This window comes from Budorcas taxicolor, chromosome 23 (assembly GCF_023091745.1).
Source record: "Budorcas taxicolor isolate Tak-1 chromosome 23, Takin1.1, whole genome shotgun sequence".
NCBI classification, from domain to species: Eukaryota; Metazoa; Chordata; class Mammalia; order Artiodactyla; family Bovidae; genus Budorcas; species Budorcas taxicolor.
In genome coordinates this window covers 35,624,086-35,646,222 of record NC_068932.1, presented here as the reverse complement: position 1 = coordinate 35,646,222, position 22,137 = coordinate 35,624,086, and the positions used below count along the sequence as shown (strand labels likewise).

The 22,137-nt window shown below is 40.1% G+C and overlaps 2 protein-coding genes across 2 annotated transcripts in view; one reads left to right on the top strand and one right to left on the bottom strand.

Annotated features, from left to right (window-relative positions):
- The window catches only part of ATRNL1 (attractin like 1), a 795,857-nt gene that overhangs the window by 43,266 nt on the left and 730,454 nt on the right, over positions 1-22,137 (bottom strand). The window lies entirely within an intron of this gene.
- On the top strand, positions 9,345-11,297 carry LOC128067666 (eukaryotic translation initiation factor 4B-like). Its single transcript, XM_052660646.1, has one exon. It carries the CDS (start codon positions 9,358-9,360, stop codon positions 11,188-11,190), a length of 1,833 nt encoding a protein of 610 aa, XP_052516606.1. The 5' UTR covers positions 9,345-9,357; the 3' UTR covers positions 11,191-11,297.

The window sequence follows — 22,137 nt, the reverse complement described above, 5'->3', positions numbered from 1 at the left end:
TATTATCAAGAGAATAAAAGGAAGATAGTGAATCATACAACTTCCCTATCATTAGGTTTAAGGGTAAAGTAATGAGTAGGAAGAGATGCGGCCGCAACTTGAGAGGCAGAACGCAAGGTGCATTAGGGGAGCCACACAAGGAACACAGCAAGATGAGCTGAACAAGCTCTGGAAATCACTCAGAGGCCTGAGGAGTCGACTCACCTAGAGCCTGCCAAGTGCCTCTGGTGGGCAGATACCACCACCCACTAAAGATGCCCACGGCAAGTCCTAATTCCAGGAATCTATTGTACATGCAAAAGGGACTTTACAGATGTGACCAAATTAAAGATTTTGAGATGGGATAAACAATCCTGGATTGTCGGGGATCTGGGAGGGCCCAATACAATCGAGGTGGCATGAGTGGTAAAGAACACACCTGCCAATGCAGGAGACCCAGGTTGGATCCCTGGGTCAGGAAGATCCCCTGGAGAAGGGCATGGCAATCTGCTCCAGTATTCTTGCCTGGAGAATCCCACGGACAATGGATCCTGGAGGGCTACAGTCCATAGGGTCGCAAAGAGTCAGACACGACTGAAGTGACTTAGCATGCATGCGATACAATCACGAGGTGGAAGTGATGGGCAGGGTCAGTCAGAGTGATGCAACTGAGAAAGACTCTACCAGACAGTTGCTGGCTTTGAAGATGGATGGAGGCAGGGGATGGGGAGATGGGATGGGGGGCAGGGAGGGGTGGGAACTGCCAGTATCCTCTAGAAGCTAGAAGAGGTGAGGAAACAGGTTCTCCCCCTAGAACCTCCAGAAGAAATGCAGCTCTTCAGACCTGTTTTAGATTTCTGACTTCCAGAACCAAAAGATGATAAATTTGCCTTGCAAGCCACCTGGTTTGTGGTGGTTCGTTACAGCAGCATTATGAAACTAAAAAGCCTCCAAACTCCTGAGGACTGTACTAGGTGCTGAGAGGAAGCCATGGGATATTCAAAATAATGCACATGGGCTAAGGGCCCTGGTTTTATGTATTCACAGAATCTTTATGTATTCACAGAGTTTTCTTGGTCCCAGGTGTGTCACTGGCCTCAGGAGTTTATGACCTGGGCGGTGAGCTGGTTCACCTGTCACTCCCAGCCCTTCCTTCTCCAGCTTCCCCACTCCCGCCTTCCGGATACTGCTGTTTACTGCTGCTTCTTCCAGGGTGCGTTTCTTAAGAGTTACAAAATCAGAAGACAGAGGAGGCATAATTCAAATATTTGCATGGTAGTATTCAAGAAAAATACCTATTAATTTTTACAAATTGATTACATATGAAGCTTATAAATAAGACAATGTACACTTTCTTCCTGACTCCATTCAGCATGGCTGCTGTGTACAAGTACAGAGAAGCGGGCCACAGGCTACAGAGTTTGTGAAGGACTGAAGTGAAACGAGTCATTACAAGGTTATTTTAAGACCTTCATAGATCCCGCTACACATCACACCAAATACAGTAAAATATACTGACATGAAATATTTATTAAACAGGATTTGAAAAGTTTCTATAATTTTTATTTGAAAATATTTACTATAATATCTCATGGAACATACGAGTGATTATGATGATTCAGTGTTGATCCTGCTTACTCAGGGATTCTAATGAAGTAAGCAAATCTAGACTGTTTGCAAGTGTACTGAAATGTTTGTGAGTGTGAAATTGAATAATTAACAAAGTTGGCATTCTACTACATTTCCTAGATATTCCTTAATTTAAGTTTTGTAGTTCTCTTATTTTACAGTAGAATTTTTTTTTTCCTTTCATAAATACTTCCTTACGCCTGAGGCACTGTGCTCACAGTACTGATAGATAAAATGGTTCCATGTATCAAGACCACACCCACAACACAGGGAGCTCAACTAGACAAATACTTCTTTTATAACACACATATCCAATTTTCTTGGGCTCCAAAATCACTGTGGACAGTGACTGCAGCCACAAAATTAAAAGACGCTTGCTCCTTGGAAGAAAAGCTATGACAAACCTAGACAGTGTATTAAAAAGCAGAGACATCACTTTGCCAATAAAGGTCCATGTAGTCAAAGCTATGGTTTTTCCAGTAGTCATGGACGTGAGAAGTGGACCATAAGAAGGCTAAGTGCCGAAGAACTGATGCTTTCAAACTTTGGTGCTGGAGAAGACTCTTGGGAGTCCCTCGGACAGCAAGGGGATTAAACCAGTCAATCCTAAAGGAAATCAACTCTGAATTTCATTAGAAGGACTGATACTGAAGCTGAAGCTCCAATACTTTGGCCACCTGATGTGAAGAGTCTACTCATTGGAAAAGACCCTGATGCTGGGAAAGACTGAAGGCAGGAGAAGGGAGTGACAGAGGATGACATGGTTGGATGGCATCATCCACTCAATGGACATGAGTTTGAGCAAGCTCCAGGAGATAATGAAGGACAGGGAAGCCTGGCATGCTGCAGTCCATGGGGTCATAAAGAGTTGGACAGGACTGAGCAACTGAACAACTACATCCCAAGAACGAAGAGTGAAGGTTACTATGGAAACCACAATTCAAGTCTAGTACTGAACGATTGCTAATTCAGCCAGCTTGCCATTGCAACTCCCTTTTGGGTGATATGATCATCACTTTCATCAAAAGGAGGCAGCACTGTGTAAGGATCAAGAGAATGGACTTTGAAGCGAGGCAACGTTGAGCTCCATCTGACTCCACCACTTACTCAGCCCTATGACTCTAGTTAGGTCACTTAAGCTGTCTGTGCCTGAGTCCCCATCTATAACACGGGTGTGATGAGAGTAGCTATCTCAGAGGATCATAGCAGAGACAGATACATATAAGGGTTATTCATGTGTTTGCTGAATTAAAAAATAGTATTTATTCAGAAGTTTACTGAGTATGATTATAGGCCCCCATTGTGATGATGAAGACTAGGACACAATCCTTAACCTTAAGGCACTGAAAGTCTAGTGAGAGGTATGTGCTGGAGCAGAGGCATAAAAAATTAATAACATAAAACAGTAGAAAGTCATTAATTTTAATAATAAAAACTGTTTTACCCAGTTATAGTTAAAGTTATTTAAAATAAGGAAAATATCTCCAAATACTGAAAATAAAATTAAAATAAGTGCCTATTTTGTTTGCTGTCTTGTATTGTCCACTGTATAAAGGCATATAGAGAGCTGCTCTGTGCCAGGGGCTTGGAAGATTTTACTTAGTTCTCTCAATTTTTGCAACAAACTTTGAGTTACATATAATCACTTCCATTTTACAAAAGAGTTACCTGAGTCTCAAATATGTTGTGACAGAGAATTTGAATCCAGATAAAACTCTGGCTCTAAGCCAGCTTTACTGTTGCTAAATCAGCGATTTTCAAACTTTATTAGCAGAAAACTAGCTTTAAAAAGATCACACTTTCTTAAATGATTTTTTTTACTTGCATAAATATGCTTTGTTTATAACCATTTAAACAGTTATAACAGTAAACATTTGTCATAAAATGAATGAATGAAAATGGCTACAGTGATGAATTTTAAATCAGAGGTTAAAGATGACAGTCAGAGTAATATTGGTTTCAGAGCCTGACTTATTTCTACTTTTCCTTTTTTGCATAGTGTTTAGAAATTCCTGCATCACATAGTTGTAAATTATAATAGATATTTTAACAGGTCACCTTGTAAACCAGGCTATTTTTCAACTAAGGTCATATAGAAGCTTGAATGACATGAGTGGGAATTATATTCTATTATATTCCATTTTATTACAACAATTATTTATCAAGCCCCTTCTCTATGTTAGGCATAGTTCTGGGTGCCAGAAATTCCATGGTGTACAGGACAGACATAGTTCTTGGCCTCAAGATAAGTGTTTGAAAAGAGAACTCCTGGGTCAAGAACATTCACTGGAGTGGAACATTTAAACAGATGGATTTTTTGCCCCATAGATATAAATGTATAAGGCCTAATTAACCTCTTATGGAAATATTTTTCCCAGTTGAATTTATTCTCACAGGTCATGGATTCTGGGCATTAGGCATAAATGGCCTGGAATTCTTGGGAGACTAGAACCAAGATTTTCTCCACCTACCCTTCACTAATTTACCATTGAATCTCTGCTGCGGTTTGGGGGATGGGATAATTACATTAGAGGCTGGGGACCAGCTCAAGGTCTAGTATGGATAAGTATGAGGTCAGCGTTGAAATAATCTCAAGGTTTGTATGAACTTCATGGACTCTTTCAAAATTACCCAGCAATTTATGAAGCAGTGAAGAAACTACATCCATCCTAATTCTGGAGAGTCCACAATGAAGCTGCTAAAGAAACTCTAGCTCCCGTAGGTATCAAGAACCCCAGTAGTTGGCCCTGAACAACATAAAATATTGGAGAGAGTGAACTCTTTATTTTTTTTTGGAATTTTTAATTTTAATTCAGTAGGGCAAGAGAACCTGATAGCAGACTTCATTTACTTTGAATTTCAATTTGTAAAATTATTAAATATTTGGACTTAAATGTCTTTGCAGGAATTTGAAAAATGGGAGTGGATTTCTATTCAAACTTAGGGCATCTTCATATTGGCAGTCTTATTAAAGAGACTTAATGGTGTTTGATCTCTACAACCTGTTATGTGCTCTATTAGAAACATGGCTATACATAATTTGAAATGGGGAACAGGAAATGGATTTTCAGCCTTGACTACAGCATTGCCTTGGAGCTAATTTAATTGATGTATGGTTTTCATCAATTTCCGAGCTTTCGGTGGGGGAAAGATCTGCACTGCCCAGCAGGGATCCCATGATGATTCTCTAAAGAACAATAGCTGGTACTGGGAGATTGGCCAGAAGGAACTGACTGCTCTGATTGTTTGCTGGTATCTTACCCTGAGGGCAGTAACTACTCTGCAAGTGGGAAAATAAACAGCTGGGTGTGGGGGCCTAAAAAGGTGTCAGTTTGATCTCCTACACAGTTGCCCAACAGCCTCAATTGCCACCTCTTGGGTCCATCACCATGTTCAGGATGCCAGGGTTCTCCCAGGTTGCTCCCTGCCACTGCTGAGCATGGTGAGTAGCAGTGCAGTTCCATTCCAGCCTGATGAGGGACTTCTCCAGCAGGTGACTGGCTTGACGACCTTCCCACTGGCCTTCCAAAGCTTTCTGAGAATGGTGCCGGGCCTACCCAATCATCCTTTCCTCCCCCTCCCCTTTCACAGGTGTCAGATGTACATCCAGGCCTAAGTGTCTCCTTACTCATCCATGCTTACTCTACGTACCTTTACAGGCATTTCCCCCAATAAAGCTCTTGTACATCTGTTTTCATATTGGTGTCAGTTTCTTAGGAGACCTGAACTAACACACTGGGAAACGTTGTTGTTTTAGTCACTAAACTGTGTCCGACTCTTTTTGGAATTCCATGGACTGTAGCCTGCCAGCCTCTGCTGTCCACGGGATTTTCTAGGCAAGAAGACTGGAGTGGGTTGCCATTTCCTTCTCCAGGGGATCTTACCGACCCAGGGATCAAACCCAAGTCTCCTGCATTGGCAGGCGGATTCTTTACCACTGATCCACCAGGGAAGCCCTAATGGGGGACATTAGGGGGAAATAAAAGTACTTTAAAAACATAAAGTTAAAATAAAATGCCTATGGGGCCTCTTTACTGTCCTCCCTACTTTCTCCAACATCAATTTTCCTTGGATACATTTCTCAAACCACTTCACAATACTGAGGATGAAAAAAACAGGGCTTTGTTATGAGTAGGGGATAAACAGGATGATTCTTTAGGGAATTCTGACAACAGTAGATCAAGGTTGAATTGGATCCCAAGACAAGGGAGAAGATATTAAAAGTGATTAATAAAGGACTGGGATACGGTCACATTTTAAATAAAAAGAGAATGCTGGCTACAGGAGCTGAATCTCTTTTGGCTCCAAAGAAAGCTGAAGGTAATGCACTGAAGCATGGAATTTGTTACAGTTGAGAAAGGAAGCAATTAAAGCAGGAAACACCTCAGAAGCATTTTCCAGGTCAGTATGAATAGTAACAAGAAAGGAGGCAGAAAATGATACTATGGAGCTTGGATTTTGTAGTCAAAGTCCAGGCTAAGGAGAAGGAGGACAAGATTGAAAGATACCAAGGAGAGGGCTGTTACTCAGAAGGGCTGCTTTCATCTTTGAAGGTTAAAATCCCATGTAAACTCAACATCTGCCAGATGTAAAATGAATGTCTCAATATTTTCAAAGGAAAGATGATGGCATGGGGACCTAGTCACACTTTAAATAATCTGCCTCCCAGGCAATTAACTAGAAAATAAAATGATGAAAGAGAAGCTTGCCCAATTTGCATCAGGTTATATCAGTCTAACATTTAAAGGTTTCATAAGGCACACAAGTGGGGCAAGAGGATCACTGATTCAGAGGCTACCCTGCAAAGTCAGGAGCAGTTTCCAGATTTTGATAGGTTTCCAGCAAGATGTGTCAGAAGAGAAGCCTGACATAGACAGCCTGGCTCCCCTGAAAATTCAGTTTCTGTGTACAGAGTTCTTCAGGTAACCAATTTCTACTTTCACCTCTGCCTCCAAAAGCAGGTCTCACAGGACTCTGCCTCAGCAATAACCTGTCAAGTCTCCCGACTGCTTTTCATTGTTGAGTTCCTTCTGTAAGTTGTATCATTTGTGCTAAAATAACAAATTCACATCCGACTGATTTGTGGAGGATGGAACTGCCTTGAAATTATTCACTGATTTTCTTTAATATACAACAAGCAGAAAGCGTAGGGGGAAAACACATTTGTGAATTGAGCTGTTTGCTTTTTGTGCAGCTTCTCTAGAGAAAAACATGGAGACGTTCATGCCAGATTCTTTTTTTTTTTTTTTCGCTTTCTAATATGATGGCTCCACTCATCTCTATGCAAGTGTTTCCCTTCCATTAATGTTAATGGAAGTCACTCTTGTGTATCAAGGGGAGAATAGACCCCTTTGTCTATTTAATTGGTCCTATAAAACAATAAATGAATGTACTCTGTGAGTTCTGTCTAGAAATAAATTCTGGCCATCCATGCTAGGTTGCTTAAAAAAAAAACACTTTTTTTTTTAAAAGAATATAATATGTAGCTTCCTGGTTGGACACTAGCTAGAAACCAAATACATAAAAAAGTACATCAAAATTAAAGGGATAATAGGTAATTTCGTTCTTTAGGAAGATGATGTTAGTAAGTGTGTCTGCAGAGCATGGGGCAGAATACAAAGCACAAATCGCCCGTTAAGTTGAAGCAATTGCAACCGCAATTTAATGGAGGACAAGAAAGCAATTAACAGTGTAAAGTCATTGACGTGAAGGATAGACCTCGAGATTAGAATCTTATTAAAACAAAGGCTGGTACAACTTGATTATAATGAGCAAAGTTGAAAGATCTCCAAAACAATCTCAGCGTGCAGATGTGGAAAAGAAAACATAATCTACCCTATTATTATACTTCGGGCCCCATGAGCTGCTGTTAGCATCCGATGGTTCACAGATCAATATCTCAAACAAACTGGACAGGGACCGCCTCTCAGACTTAATTCTTGCAGCACTGGACTGAAGGATGCAGGGGAGGCTTTTGTTTCTGTTTTTAATCACTATGACCATGATAGTTTAAACATGATGATTTTTAGCACTGATGTTAGGAACCTTTCTAGAACAAGAAGCCTCTTTTTTTTCTTAAAATCTTTCCTCTCTGGCCTTCTTATAATAATATCACTGAGACTGTTGTGCAGGCCGGTGGTAAAGATACACATTGGTTTGAGGTGAACTAATCTTCTGACACTTCTGTTACTGATTCAATATTTTAAGGTAAATATCATACAAGGAACAGTGAGAAATGAGGCAAAGGGCCTCAGATTCAATTATTAATAAAACACAGTCTAAAACCCTGCAATTAATTCACAGTTATTATTTTGGTTTGTCAACCCCTCCAAAGAAGTATAAAAATCTTTCTTAATTAGACTCCAGAAAAAGTTAAATACTTTTTTCACTCAAATATGTACCCTCTACTTAATGAAAATAGACTTGAATGAGGCTCAATTTTTCCATCAAGTTTTAAAGACTAATTTTATATTTTACAAGCCATTTAATGAACTTCATAAGCATATTTTATAAATTGAAACATACTGCTTCCATTTTTAATGGGACTATTTCATGTGCCCATGTTAGATTAAAAAAAAAAATGTGGCCTAAAGAGAGCTAGGATTTTTTTTTTAACAAAGACTTTAGATAGTAGGACCAAAATACCAATTAATTAACTCTTATGAGGATGACTTTAATATATTGATCAATTTACAGTCCCTGTATGCCTGATGTTACAATATATGGCAAACTTTCTGATCCTGGCCAATCAGGTGAATGTGCAATTATAGCTCTTTGTAGTTCTAATTTACATTTCATTGATGGCTAATGAAACTGAGCATTATCCACATGACTATTGACCACTGATATTTCCTATTCTGTGATGTGAATGTTAAATCTTTTGCCCTTTTTTTATTGTAGTTAGTCTTTTTGTTATTGATTTGTAGGTGTTCTTTATATATTTTGGATCATCATACTTTATTTACTATAGCTGAGGAAGTATAACACAGTGTTCAAGTGGCTAAAAGAACGAACTTTGCAGCAAGTCTGCCTGGGTTCAAATCCCAAATTACCACCTACAGTGTGGACTTGTGCAAGTTTCCTAATCTCTCTGTGCCTCAGTGATATCCATAAAGTAGGGATGACAATGTGACTTGTCTCACAGGGTAGTTGTGAAAATGAAGTTCATTAATATAGGCAAAATTCTGAGTACAGTATCTATCACACAGTAAGCACTCAAAAATTACTAAATAAAAATATTTGCCAGTTGCAGATTTTTAATAGCTCCTATGTTTTAATTTAACTTTTAATTTTTTAATGAAGTCTTTTCATGAACAGAAGTTGTATAACATAATTGAATTAATCATTTTTTCATGGCTTGAGCTTTATATTAAATAAATCCCTCCCTTCTTCCAAAGTCATTAAAGTCTTTTGTAGACTGTCTTCTAAGAAATGTTTTATATTACCTTTCCTATTAAAGCTTTAAAGCCTTGTGACATTAATTTTGAGTTACTATGTGAGGCAGGGGTCCAGTTTCATTTTTCAAATTTGGATAGCCAATTTTCCAACACCAGTTGTTGGAACATTCATTTCTTTCACACTTGCTAGCTTTGTATCAAGAATCAAGTTTCTAGATATGTACACATGTTGAACATTTCATTATTGGTTCATATACCTGTATTGTGCCAGTACCACACTGTCTTAAAGTTATTAGAGTTTAGAATAATTATTAAAATCCCACCTTTTTGCGTTCTCTCTCCCTCTCCCAACATGGCGGCCTCAGCAAAAAAGAAGAATAAGAAGGGGAAGACTATCTCCCTAACAGACTTTCTGGCTGAGGATGGAGGGACTGGTGGAGGCAGCACCTATGTCCCCAAACCAGTCAGCTGGGCTGATGAAACAGACGATCTGGAAGGGGATGTTTCAACCACTTGGCATAGTAATGATGATGATGTGTATCGGGCACCTCCAATTGACCGTTCCATCCTTCCCACTGCTCCACGGGCTGCTCGGGAACCCAATATCGACCGGAGCCGTCTTCCCAAATCTCCACCCTACACTGCTTTCCTAGGGAACCTGCCCTATGATGTGACAGAAGACTCCATTAAGGAATTCTTTAGAGGATTAAATATCAGTGCGGTGCGTTTACCGCGTGAGCCCAGCAATCCTGAGAGGTTAAAAGGTTTTGGTTACGCTGAGTTTGAGGACCTGGATTCCTTGCTCAGTGCCTTGAGCCTCAACGAAGAGTCTCTAGGTAACAGGAGAATTCGAGTGGACGTTGCTGATCAAGCACAGGATAAAGACAGGGATGATCGTTCTTTTGGCCGAGATAGAAATCGTGATTCTGACAAAACAGATACAGACTGGAGGGCCCGTCCTGCTGCAGACAGCTTTGATGACTACCCGCCTAGAAGGGGTGATGATAGCTTTGGAGACAAGTATCGAGATCGTTACGATTCAGACCGATATCGTGATGGGTATCGGGACAGTTACCGTGATGGCCCACGCCGGGACATGGATCGATACGGGGGCCGAGATCGCTATGATGACCGAGGTGGCAGAGACTATGACAGAGGCTACGATTCCAGGATAGGCAGTGGCAGAAGAGCGTTCGGTAGCGGGTACCGTAGGGATGACGACTACAGAGGAGGCGGGGACCGCTATGAAGACAGATACGACAGACGAGATGACCGGTCGTGGAGTTCCAGAGATGCTTACTCTCGGGATGATTATAGGCGGGATGACAGAGGTCCCCCCCAAAGACCCAAACTGAACCTAAAGCCTCGGAGTACTCCTAAGGAAGATGATTCCTCCGCTAGCACCTCCCAGTCCAGTCGCGCAGCCTCTATCTTTGGAGGAGCAAAGCCTGTTGACACAGCTGCTAGAGAACGAGAAGTAGAACAGCGGCTACAGAAGGAACAGGAGAAACTGCAGCGTCAGCTGGACGAGCCAAAACTAGAACGACGTTCTCGGGAGAGACACCCAAGCTGGCGAAGTGAAGAAACTCAGGAACGGGAACGATCAAGGACAGGAAGTGAGTCATCACAGACTGGGACCTCAGCCACATCTGGCAGAAATGCACGAAGAAGAGAGAGTGAGAAGTCTCTAGAAAATGAAACCCCCAATAAAGAGGAAGACTGTCAGTCTCCAACTTCTAAGCCTCCCAAACCTGAGCAGCCTCTAAAGGTAATGCCAGCCCCTCCGCCAAAGGAGAATGCTTGGGTGAAGCGAAGTTCTAACCCTCCTGCTCGATCTCAGAGCTCAGACACAGAGCAGCAGTCCCCTACAAGTGGTGGAGGGAAAGTAGTTCCAGCTCAACCATCTGACGAAGGATCAGCAAGGAAAGATGAAAATAAAGTAGATGGGGTGAGTGCCCCAAAAGGCCAAAGTGGGAACTCCAGCCGTGGTCCGGGAGACGGAGGGAACAGAGACCACTGGAAGGAGGCAGACAGGAAAGATGGCAAAAAGGATCACGACTCCAGATCTGCACCTGAGCCAAAGAAAGCTGAAGAAAATCCAGCCTCGAAGTTCAGTTCGGCAAGCAAATACGCTGCTCTTGCCATTGACGGTGAAGATGAAAATGAGGGAGATTACACCAAATAGACCTCTGCATTCTGTGCTTTCTCCTAGTCTCTCTCCACCCTGGAACATTCGAGAGCAAATCAAACCTCTATCCAGACAAGACAAAATAAACCTCACCATCTCCTGGAAAAAAAAAAAAAATATAATAAAATCCCGATAAGCAAATCTCTGCATTTTGATTATTTTGGGGGACTTCCCTGGCTAGTTTTGGCTCTACAATCAAGTTTCTAGGAGAAGACAGATATTTACTTTTTTTAGGGGGAGAAATCTTCTAATGGGATGACTTTATTATCTATGTGGCTCCTGAGCTTCTTTCAACCATCAATCCTCTAAGGATATTAATTATTTTCTTTCTACAAAGATGATTTGTTATAGAAAATAAAAAATACAGAAAAATACACAAACAGAAGTAAAAACTGTCCTAAGCTCCACATCTCAAGAAAATCACCATCAACTATTTTTGTATATCCTCCAGAATTTTCTTTAATACATATACCTGTGCCTGTTTAATCACTAAGTCTGACTCTTTGCAACCCTATGGACTGTAGCCACCAGGCTCCTCTGTCCATAGTATTCTCCAGGCAAGAATATTGGAGTGGGTTGCCATGCCCTCCTCCAGGGGATATTCCTGAGCCAGGGATTGAATCCATATCTCCGGCTTCTCTTGCCTTGCAGGAAGATTCTTTACCACTGAGCCACCAGGGAAGCTCTAGAGCATGGGGTACATCAACTCATTTCATAGAAGGGAAAGCCAGTGTGGGGCCAGTATACCCATCTACCACAATGATGGTTATATAGTATTTCAGAGTATAAATTAGGTGGCACAAATTGGCGTTTTGTAAGTCAAATTTGACATATATGTGTAAATAAAAGCCACATGGTGTTTTCTTTTGTCACTAAGTTTCAGAATCCAATTTCCAGCTTCTTTTACAGAAAACTGGAAAACCTGGCAGCCCAGCTCAGTTCTGCAATTTCACAGCAACAAGTAGCTGGAGCTGAGAGGCAGTGCCCTTGAGAAAGGAACCGCCCTCCTGTTCTCTAGAGTCCCCACATCTCCCTACAGTCTCACACTTGACCAACTTCCCTCAGTTCACTCTTCAGCATAAGAGATTTCTCTATCTCCTAAGAGAGACTGTATCTCCTTCTGATAAACATTTAGGGCATTTAAAAATTTTTCATTGTACAAAATGCTGAAGTCAACAGCGTTGAATCTACCCTTAAATACTGGTTTGGATATTGTTAATTTCTAGATCACTTCACGGCAAATAGACGGGAAAACAATGGAAACAGTGAGAGACTTTATTTTCTTGAGCTGCAAAATCACTGCAGATGGCGACTGCAGCCATGAAATTAAAAGACACTTGATGTCAGAAGAAAAGCTATGACCAGTATAGACAGCATTCTAAAAAGCAGAGACATTATATTGTGAAAAAAGGTCCATCTAGTCAAAGCTATGGTTTTTCTAGAAGTCATGTACGGGGAGAGTTGGTCTATAAAGAATTATGGATGGAGGTTGGTGAGATTGTACAGGAGGCAGGGATCAAGATCATCCCCAAGAAAAAGAAATGCAAAAAAGCAAAATAGCTGTCTGAGGAGGCCTTACAAATAGATGTGAAAAGAAGAGATGGGAAAGGCAAAGGAGAAAAGGAAAGATATACCCATTTGAATGCAGAGTTCCAAAGAATAGCAAGGAGAGATAAGAAAGCCTTCCTCAATGATCAGTGCAAGGAAATAGAGAAAACAATAGAATGAGAAAGATTAGAGATCTCTTCATGAAGATTAGAAATACCAAGGGAACATTTCATGCAAAGATGGGCACAATAAAGGACAGAAATGGTATGGACCTAAAAGAAGTGGAAGGTATTAAGAAGAGGTGGCAAGAATACACAGAAGAACTGTACAAGAAAGATCTTCATGACCCAGATAAGCAAGATAGTGTGATCACTCACCTAGAGCCAGACATCCTGGAATGTGAAGTCAAGTGGGCCTTAGGAAGCATCACTTTAAACAAAGATAGTGGAGGTGATGGAATTCCAGCTGAGCTATTTCAAATCCTAAAAGATGATGATGTGGAAGTGACGCACTCAATGTGCCAGCAAATTTGGAAAACTCAGCAGTGGCCACAGGACTGGAAAAGGTCAGTTTTCATTCCAATCCCAAAGAAAGGCAATCCCAAAGAATGCTCAAACTGCTGCACAACTGCACTAATCTCACATGCTAGCAAGGTAATGTTCAAAAATTTCCAAGCCAGGCTTCAATAGTACATGAAATGTGAACTTCCCGATATTCAAGCTGGATTTAGAAAAGGCAGAGGAACCAGAGATCAAATTGCCAACATCCGCTGGATCATGGAAAAAAGCAAGAGAGTTCCAAAAAACATCTACTTCTGCTTTATTGACTATGCCAAAGCCCTTGACTATGTGGATCACAACAAACTGTGGAAAATTCTTCAAGAGACGGGAATACCAGACCACCTGACCTGCTTCCTGAGAAATCTGTATGCAGGTCAAGAAGCAACAGTTAGAACCAGACATGGAACAACAGATTGGTTCTAAATTGGGAAAGGAATGCATCAAGGCTGTATTTTGTCACCCTGCTTATTTAACTTATATGCAGAGTACATCATGAGAAATGCCAGCTGGATGAAGCACAAGCTGGAATCAAGAATGCCGGGAGAAATATCAATAACCTCAGATATGCAGATGACACCACCCTTATGGCAGAAAGTGAAGAAAAACTAAAGAGCCCCTTGATGAATGAGGAGAGTGAAAAACTTGACTTATAACTCAACATTCAGAAAACTAAGATCATGGTATCTGGTCCCATCACTTCATGGCAAATAGATGGGGAAATAATGGAAATAGTGACAGGCTTTATTTTCTTGGGCTCCAAAATCACTGCAGATGGTGACTGCAGCCATGAAATTAAAAGATGCTTGCTCCTTGGAAGAAAAGTTATGACCGACCTAGACAGCATATTAAAAAGCAGAGATACTACTTTGCCAACAAAGGTCCATCTAGTCAAAGCTACGGTTTTTCCAGTAGTCATGTATGGATGTAAGAGTTGGCCTATAAAGAAAGCTGAGCACCAAACGATTGATGCTTTTGAACTGTGGTGTTGGAGAAGACTATCGAGAGTCCCTTGGACAGCAAGGAGATTCAATCAGTGCATCCTAAAGGAAATCAGTTCTGAATACCCATTGGAAGGACTGATGCTGAAGCTAAAACTCCAATACTTTGACCACCTGATGCCAAGAACTGACACCTTGGAAAAGACCCTGATGCTGGGAAAGATTGAAGGTGGGAAGAGAAGGGGATGACAGAGGATAAGATGGCTGGATGGCATCACTGATTCGATGCACAAGAAGCTCTGGGAGTTGGTGATGGACAGGGAAGCCTGGCGTGCTGCATTCCATGGGGTCACAAAGAGTCAGATTGAGCGGCTGAACTGAACTGAACTGAAGAGAGGTTGATAGAGTGCACTCCACATTTTGATAAACGTTGCCTCTGAAACTGTGACCCTCCAACAGTGCATGAGCATGTTCCTCTCTTCAAACACTGTTAACAGTGGATAGTACAGAACTGTTTCATCTTTGCTTCTCTTTGTTTTTGGTCATTTGCTAAGTTGCGTCCAACTCTTTGTGACCCCACGTACTGCAGCTAACCAGGCTCCGCTGTCCTTCTCTATCTTCTAGAGTTTGCTCAGATTCATGTCCATTGAGTCTGTGATGCTATCTCACCATCTTTTCCTCTGCTGACTCCCTTTCCTATTACGTTCGATCTTTCCCAGCGTCTGGGTCTTTTCCAACGAGTCAGCTCTTAGCATGAGGTGGCCCAAGTATTGGAGCTTGAGCTTCTGCATCAGGTCTTCTCTAACAGGTCATAAAAAATCATTTACTATAGTCACAACTTTGCATTTCCTTCAGTTCAGTTGCTCAGTCATGTACAATTCTTTGCAACCTCATGGACGGCAGCACACCAGGCTTCCCTGTCCATCACCAACTCCCAGAGCTTGCTCAAACTCATGTCCATGGAGTCAGTGATGCCATCCAATCCTTAAGTTAAGCAAAGTTTAATACCTTTTGCATTCTTATAGGCCATTCCTCTTTCTTTCTTTGATATGCAAGTTTGTCAATTCCTGTTCACTTCCTTTGCCTGTTTCCTATTGGCACATCTGTTTTCAAAAATTAATTAATCAGGACACTTTCGTTAGGAATACTGAATCCATTATAAATGTTGTAACTGGTTTGTCAGCTGGGTTTTAACCTTTCACTGTGGCTTTGGTTATGGAATTTATGTGTCAGTACTGCCATCATGGACATTTAGTCTTTTTCTTGGTGAGTCTTTCCCATTAAAAGTTATAAAACTGTTTACTCATATTTTGACTTAATATATTTAATGTGTCTTTTTATAGTATGTTATTTTATCCATCTAGAACTTATTTGGAAGTAAGGATAAATGAATTCATATTTTTAATAGTATAAGGCAACTGTCCCAATACCATTATTGAAAAATTATCCTTCTTTTACATATTTGATGTTCTTCATTATTGCACTGAATAACCACATATATTTGTGCATATTTCGGTACTCTTTATTTTTTATTTTATTGATTTGTGATTTAGTCCAAGCCCTGCAGTGTTTTAATTTTTATAGCTTTATGTTTTAGTATCTAGAATAATTATTCTTTTCTCGTTATTTTCCAGGCTTTTACTAGGTATTTTTATACCTTTATTGTTTTAAATAAATTATATAGCCATTTTGTCAAGATATCTTTTTACTGTGCTTTCTTTGTCAGGTTTTGGACTGTAGTTACACTTGCTTCAGAAAAAGTTGCCTTAGATCTCTATGCTCTGAAATAGTTTAATTAACATTTGAATTGTTTTTTTTCTGAAAGGTTTAAAACAATTTGCCTATAAAATCATGTGGATCTAGCGCTTTTTAGAGCATACGTTTAAAATACCCTTCTAATATTAAATATTTTGTGATTATTGGCCAATTTAAGCTTCCTGACTTGTGGGTCATGAGTTTCTTTATAACTTAATAGTACAGTACAGGAAGCAAAATAATCCAAGAGAACACGCGACACGTGAGGAAGACAACATTCCACCGGATCCATTCAGAGAGGCAATGTGGCTTTTTCATCAACTTGCTGACTATATTAGGGGAATGGATAAGGGTGATATAGTTTGAGGAGGATGTGATGGCAGTAACAGTGACAATAACATAGAGGAATCTAGCTGGGGTTCCAGCATGCATCCCATTTTCTCGTTTTATGGTCTCTTTCTCGGTTGATGGCATCCTTATCCACGTGGTCAATCAAGCGAGCAAATACAAAGCCACTGTTTCCGCCTTCATTCATGCTCTCTCCTCTGTCTGGTAACATCTCTGCCCTCTACGTGATCGACCTGACAAATTCCTCACAACTTTCTAGACCCAGTTCAGGCACCAGCTCCAGTAAGAATGCTTCAAGGAATCCTCTTTTGCACATCCCCTTCGGATGATACCCACAGAACAAAATGCCATGAGCAAAAAGGAGGGGGAACACCCACTGCTCTAAAGTCTATTTCCTTCACAGGATATTAACATCTTTGAGTACCGGGCTGGTCCTTATTTACCTTGTCTGGTATTTAGTGTTATCTTATATAGTGTATATGCTCAGTAGGTATTTGCTGAATGTACAAAGCAGGGGCGCTGGCTCTCCTGGGTAGGGGAGACAGATGTTTCACTCTGCTCAGATGTAGGATTCACAGGCAAGACTGGGGAGGAAGTGACCATAAGCCCCTGCTGGAGTGTCCCAGAGCTATAAGTAACGCATTCACATTAGAATAACATGATGCACCGAGATTGTGTAAAAACATACCGCTGGAGGGATAACTTTTTGGCAACTGGGAATATACTGCTGTGTGTGTGCTAAGTAGCTTCAGTCATGTCTGACTCTTTGCGACCCTGTAGTCCGCCAGGCTCCTTTGTCCATGGGATTGTCCAGGCATGAATATTGGAGTGGGTTGCCATGCTCTTCTCCAGGGGATCTTCCCAACCCAAGGATCGAACCATCATCTCCTAACTTCTACCTGCACTGGCAGGAGGGTTCTTTACCCCTAGCATCGCCTGGGAAGCCCTTGTACTGCATGAAAGAATGTGAATTACAACAAATACCTCTAATAGATTCAGCTGTGTCCCCCAAGGACCAGGGTGGATTTGTTCCTTCAATACACACAACCACCGTGGACTTTGTACCTCTAGTCTCATTTTGGATCATGCAAATCTTTGAATGCTTGTGCTAAAGTTATAAAAGTAAACTGCTCCTTTTATTTTATTGTGTTTTTAGAAATGATCTTTGGAGAAACCAAGAGGACATTAACAGTATAACAGCAATTTACAATAAGAAGCTTTTGATGAAATTGCTTTAATGATATAGCCCACTTTGGCCTACTTCAGTTTTCATCATTATCCTGGATCTCATGTACACGGCAGTTTGAGTTTTACTTAAGAAAACAAGTAAACTAGAATTACCACACACAGCTTGTGAGTGAAACCACAGTTACAACTGAGTGATTAGGAGCCATTTAATTGACCTAGAGGTATAGTAATTAACTACCAGGGGATAAACTAAAAGCTCATTTTGTAGACTCCAAGTGTTTCTACACAGGCCCCCATGTTATTTCAGTCTGCCAGAAGCAAAAGCCATTATGACTGCCTTTGTATAAACAGAAGGAGGTAGATATTTCTGGTAGATTTTGGAAGGAATTTCATTGCCACCCTCACTGTCCAGCAGTATCAGGTGGTAGCATCCCAGACACAACATGACTTTGCTGTTGTCTTAAACAAGTATTAATAGGATAAAGATTTCTTTTATAAGAACATATTCTTGACCATGGTAACAATTCAACAGTGGTTAAAATCTTGGTAGCTACTTCAAATGCTAGCTTTCCTTGGTAGTTTATGGAGATTACCAGAACATCTATGGAGAAGGCAACGGCACGCCACTCCAGTACTCTTGCCTGGAAAATCCCATGGATGGAGGAGCCTGGTAGGCTGCAGTCCATGGGGTCGCTAAGAGTTGGATACTACTGAGCAACTTCACTTTCACTTTTCACTTTCATGCATTGGAGAAAGAAATGGCAACCCACTCCAGTGTTCTTGCCTGGAGAATCCCAGGGACTGGGGAGCCTGGTGGGCTGGCGTCTATGGGGTCACACAGAGTTGGACACGACTGAAGTGACTTAGCAGCAGCAGCAGCAGAACATCTATATTGCAACTCCAGTATTTTGCAGAAGCCTGGTAAACGTCCTTGCAATTATAGACAAGGAATACAATTCCCCTAGGTGTTACTGCTTTACATACATTGCACCTGTCTATAGCCAATTTCAAAGCTCTTAGATTTTTGAGGAAGTGAGTCTAAAGTATTGTCTACTGGATAAATAGTGACAAGGCCAGCAAGTTCCTGAACAAAGCTCAATGTGACTTCCTAAAGGACAGGAAAATTAAGGAAAAGCAACACGATGCCAAAGTTCTGTTCTAGTCATTAATTTCATGGCCTATAAAGCAGAGAAATATAACCATCATCTCAGGCCTATTCCTCCAATCGCTTGGTGGATAGTGGGCCATCAGCAATCCCCTCTGGTGCATCTTCAGTCAAAAGTTATGCTAATTAGCATCACTGATTCAATATTAATTATGTTTAAGACACTAGGCTTTATATGCAGCCTAGGAGTTAGCGCAGGGCTTCCTTGTCCCCCAAAGTCTCATTGAAATTCCCCTTTATTCCTCTTACCTCTTTCTTCATCCTGTGGAAGCATGAAGTACTTCCAAAGATTTTTGTTCCTTCTTGAAGGCGAGGTTATGGTGATCTTTTAAGTTTCCTTGAATTCTGGCTTCCTCAGGAAACTTTCCTTTGTCATGTTGACTCAGGTATGTAACAAAGATCCTTGTTTGCTTCACATCATAAGACTATCCATACTCAGCATTTGTGAGTGCAGTAGGCATTAGAAAAATTATTTTTGGAGGGAGTTCCTTGAAGTCACATTTCATACCCTGTCAGCTGTCTTTCCCCCTTGCTGGCCTTCGACTCCCACTGCCATCTCCGCTGCCAGCCCCTGGCCCCCAAATCCCCTCTGGGAGCAATCAGCTCTCTGTGTTCTAAACGTAGAGCAACTCAGCCGCCCTCAGGCTTGCTCCCAAAGTGCAACTGCTAGTCCAGCAGCATGCTCAGCAGAACTCAACATCTTCCAAATGGACAGGATGCACCCTTCTTGTAAGAAAGGTGAGATATAAAGAAGAGAAACATTCTGTTATATATATGACAACGAGCTCAATTTTGTTTATTTTTAGATTCCAGATATAAGCAAGATTATACAGTGTTTTTTGGTCTGACTTATCTCACTTAAGCGTAATTCCCTCGGGACCCTTCCAGTTTGTCACAAATGGCAAGATTTCATTTTTTTTATGGCTGAATAATATATATATGTGTGTGTATATATATGTGTGTGTATATATATATATACCTCACATCATTTTATCTATTCATCTGTTGATGGAATATTTAGGATATTTACATATCTTGGCTATTATAAATGAGACTGCAAAGAAAATTGAAGTATATATATCTTTTCAAATGAATGTTTTTGGTTTCTTTAGATAGATACCCAGAAATAAAACTGCTGAATCATATGGTAACTATTTTTAGTTTTTTTGATGACCTTCCATACTGATTTCCATAGTGTCTGGACCAGTTTACATTTCCTCTAAAAATGCACAAAGGTTTTCTCTTCTACACATCCTTGCCAACATTTGTTATCTGTTGTCTTTTTGAAAGAAGTCATTCGAATAGGTGTGAAGTGATATCTCATTGTGGTTTCGATTTACATTTCCTTGATGATAAGTGATGCTGAGCATCTTTCTATGAACATATTGGCTATGCCTTCTTTGGGAAAATGTCTACATATAATATTTTATAATTGATCATGGAGTATGCTCCCTTTAATGTATTGTTGAATTCAGTTTGCTAATGAATGATTAAAGATTTCTGCATCCATGTTCATCAGAGATATTGGCCTATAATTTTCTTGTGGTGTCTTTGGTTTTGACATCAGAATAATTCTGGCCTTGTAAGATGAGTTTGGCAGTTTTTTTTCTTTTTCAGTTTTTTGAAGAGTTTGAGAAGAATTGATTTTACTTCTTTGAATATTTGGTAGAATCCACCAGAGTAGCTCTCTGTTGGGAGGTTGCTGATTATTGATTCAATCACCTTTGTAGTAATTAGTGTGTTCAGATTTTCTGTTTCTTCATGATTTAGTCTCAACAGGTTGTACATTTCTAGGAATTTATCCATTTCCTCTAGGTTTTCCAATCTGTTAAGTGTTTAATTGTTTATAGTAGTCTTTTATGATCATTTCTATGTCTTTGGTGTTAGCTGTAATCTCCTCTCTTTTACTTCTGATTTTATTTATTAATATTTGAGTCCCTGTTCTTTTTTTTTTTCCTCCCTTGTCCATATGCTTGAGGTGACTCTTTTATAGGTAGCATATAGCTGGTATTTTTTTAAAACCCATGCAGCCACTCTATGCCTTTTGATTGGAGAATTTAGTCCATTTGTATTTAAAGTAATTATTGGTAGGTAGCTACTTTTTGCCATTTTGTTAATCGTTTGGGGGCTGTTTTGCAATTCCTCTGCTACTTTTTTCTTCTCTTGCTCTCCTCCTTTGTGTTTGATGACTTTCTTTAGTAACTTTCTTCAGTAACTTTTCTGTGTATACTATAGGTTTCTACTTTGTGGGGGCTATGAGGGGTACACATAACAACTTATATTTATAACAGTCTATTTTAAGCTGTTAACATCTTAACTTTTAACAACACATTCCAAAGCTCTACATTTTTACTCTCCCCACCACAAAGTTTTATGTTTCTGATGTTACATACCCAACAATCTTTTGGTTTATTATTTCAACTTTATAGAAGTAATGGATAGATGCTCAAGGAGTTAAATACATTGCCAAAAGTACACAGTTTGCAAATCCAAAGCCTTGTTCTTTTGCTCTGCATCATACCCTTTAATAATTAAAAAGTCCTTCCCAGATACAGACTGTCATTCTTCTCTATAACTTCTTTCTCATCACTTCACCTGGCTGATGAATGATACACACAGTCAAGGTCTCCATATCCTACACCCATCTCCTTCTACTTCATGCTTAATATCTTGGAATTCAGCTTTTGCTCTCACACATATAACGAAACTTTAACCTGGACAGTCCAGCAGTGGCTTCTGAGTTGACAAACCCATGGTCTGTTCATATTCTTTATTCTCTTCCTATTCTTGAGGCATTTGACACAAGAATTTCCCTCTCATTCTTGAAACCCTTTCCTCTCTAGGTTTCCATTACATGCATGTCCACATATAAGTCAACAGCAATTTTTTTTAAAAGCAACTGGTCTTGCTTAAGCATTTCTAAAGCATTAATTCTAACTGAAACAATTTTTTTGAGCTATCATTTTACTGGTTTATAGGATATATAATTAGATGACTTAATTGTACAGTACAAATATAATTCAAAGTAAAATTACAAACACAGGGGCATAAACAGGCTTGTGAAAGAACTCAGTCCCTCTTCTTTACCCAGTTACTGGAACTTCCTGTTTCTAAATACTCTCTGATCATGAAAGATTTCTATCAGAAGTCAAATCCATTTTGCAGTATGCAGTGCTATGACTTATTAATATGGGCGGCTTGAGGGGGCTTTTGGTCTTCTGAAATCTCCATTTGCATCTTCCCCAAATAAACATGCAGTATGTTATAAATTCTATACTTGCTCTGTCTGCTTTCAAAGAGTTCACAGTCTTATAAAATACATATCAGCATGAAACATTGCTGCCCTAGAATCAACTATTCTTATTAAAATACAATAAGAAAAGTTGCATCACTTTGAATGATGCTGTGTCATATACAAGGTTTTAAGATTTACTGTACATAT

What these genes read in the sequence shown, in the direction of transcription:
- LOC128067666 (XM_052660646.1), top strand. Translation starts at nt 9,358, where the DNA reads ATGGCGGCCTCAGCAAAAAAGAAGAATAAGAAGGGGAAGACTATCTCC.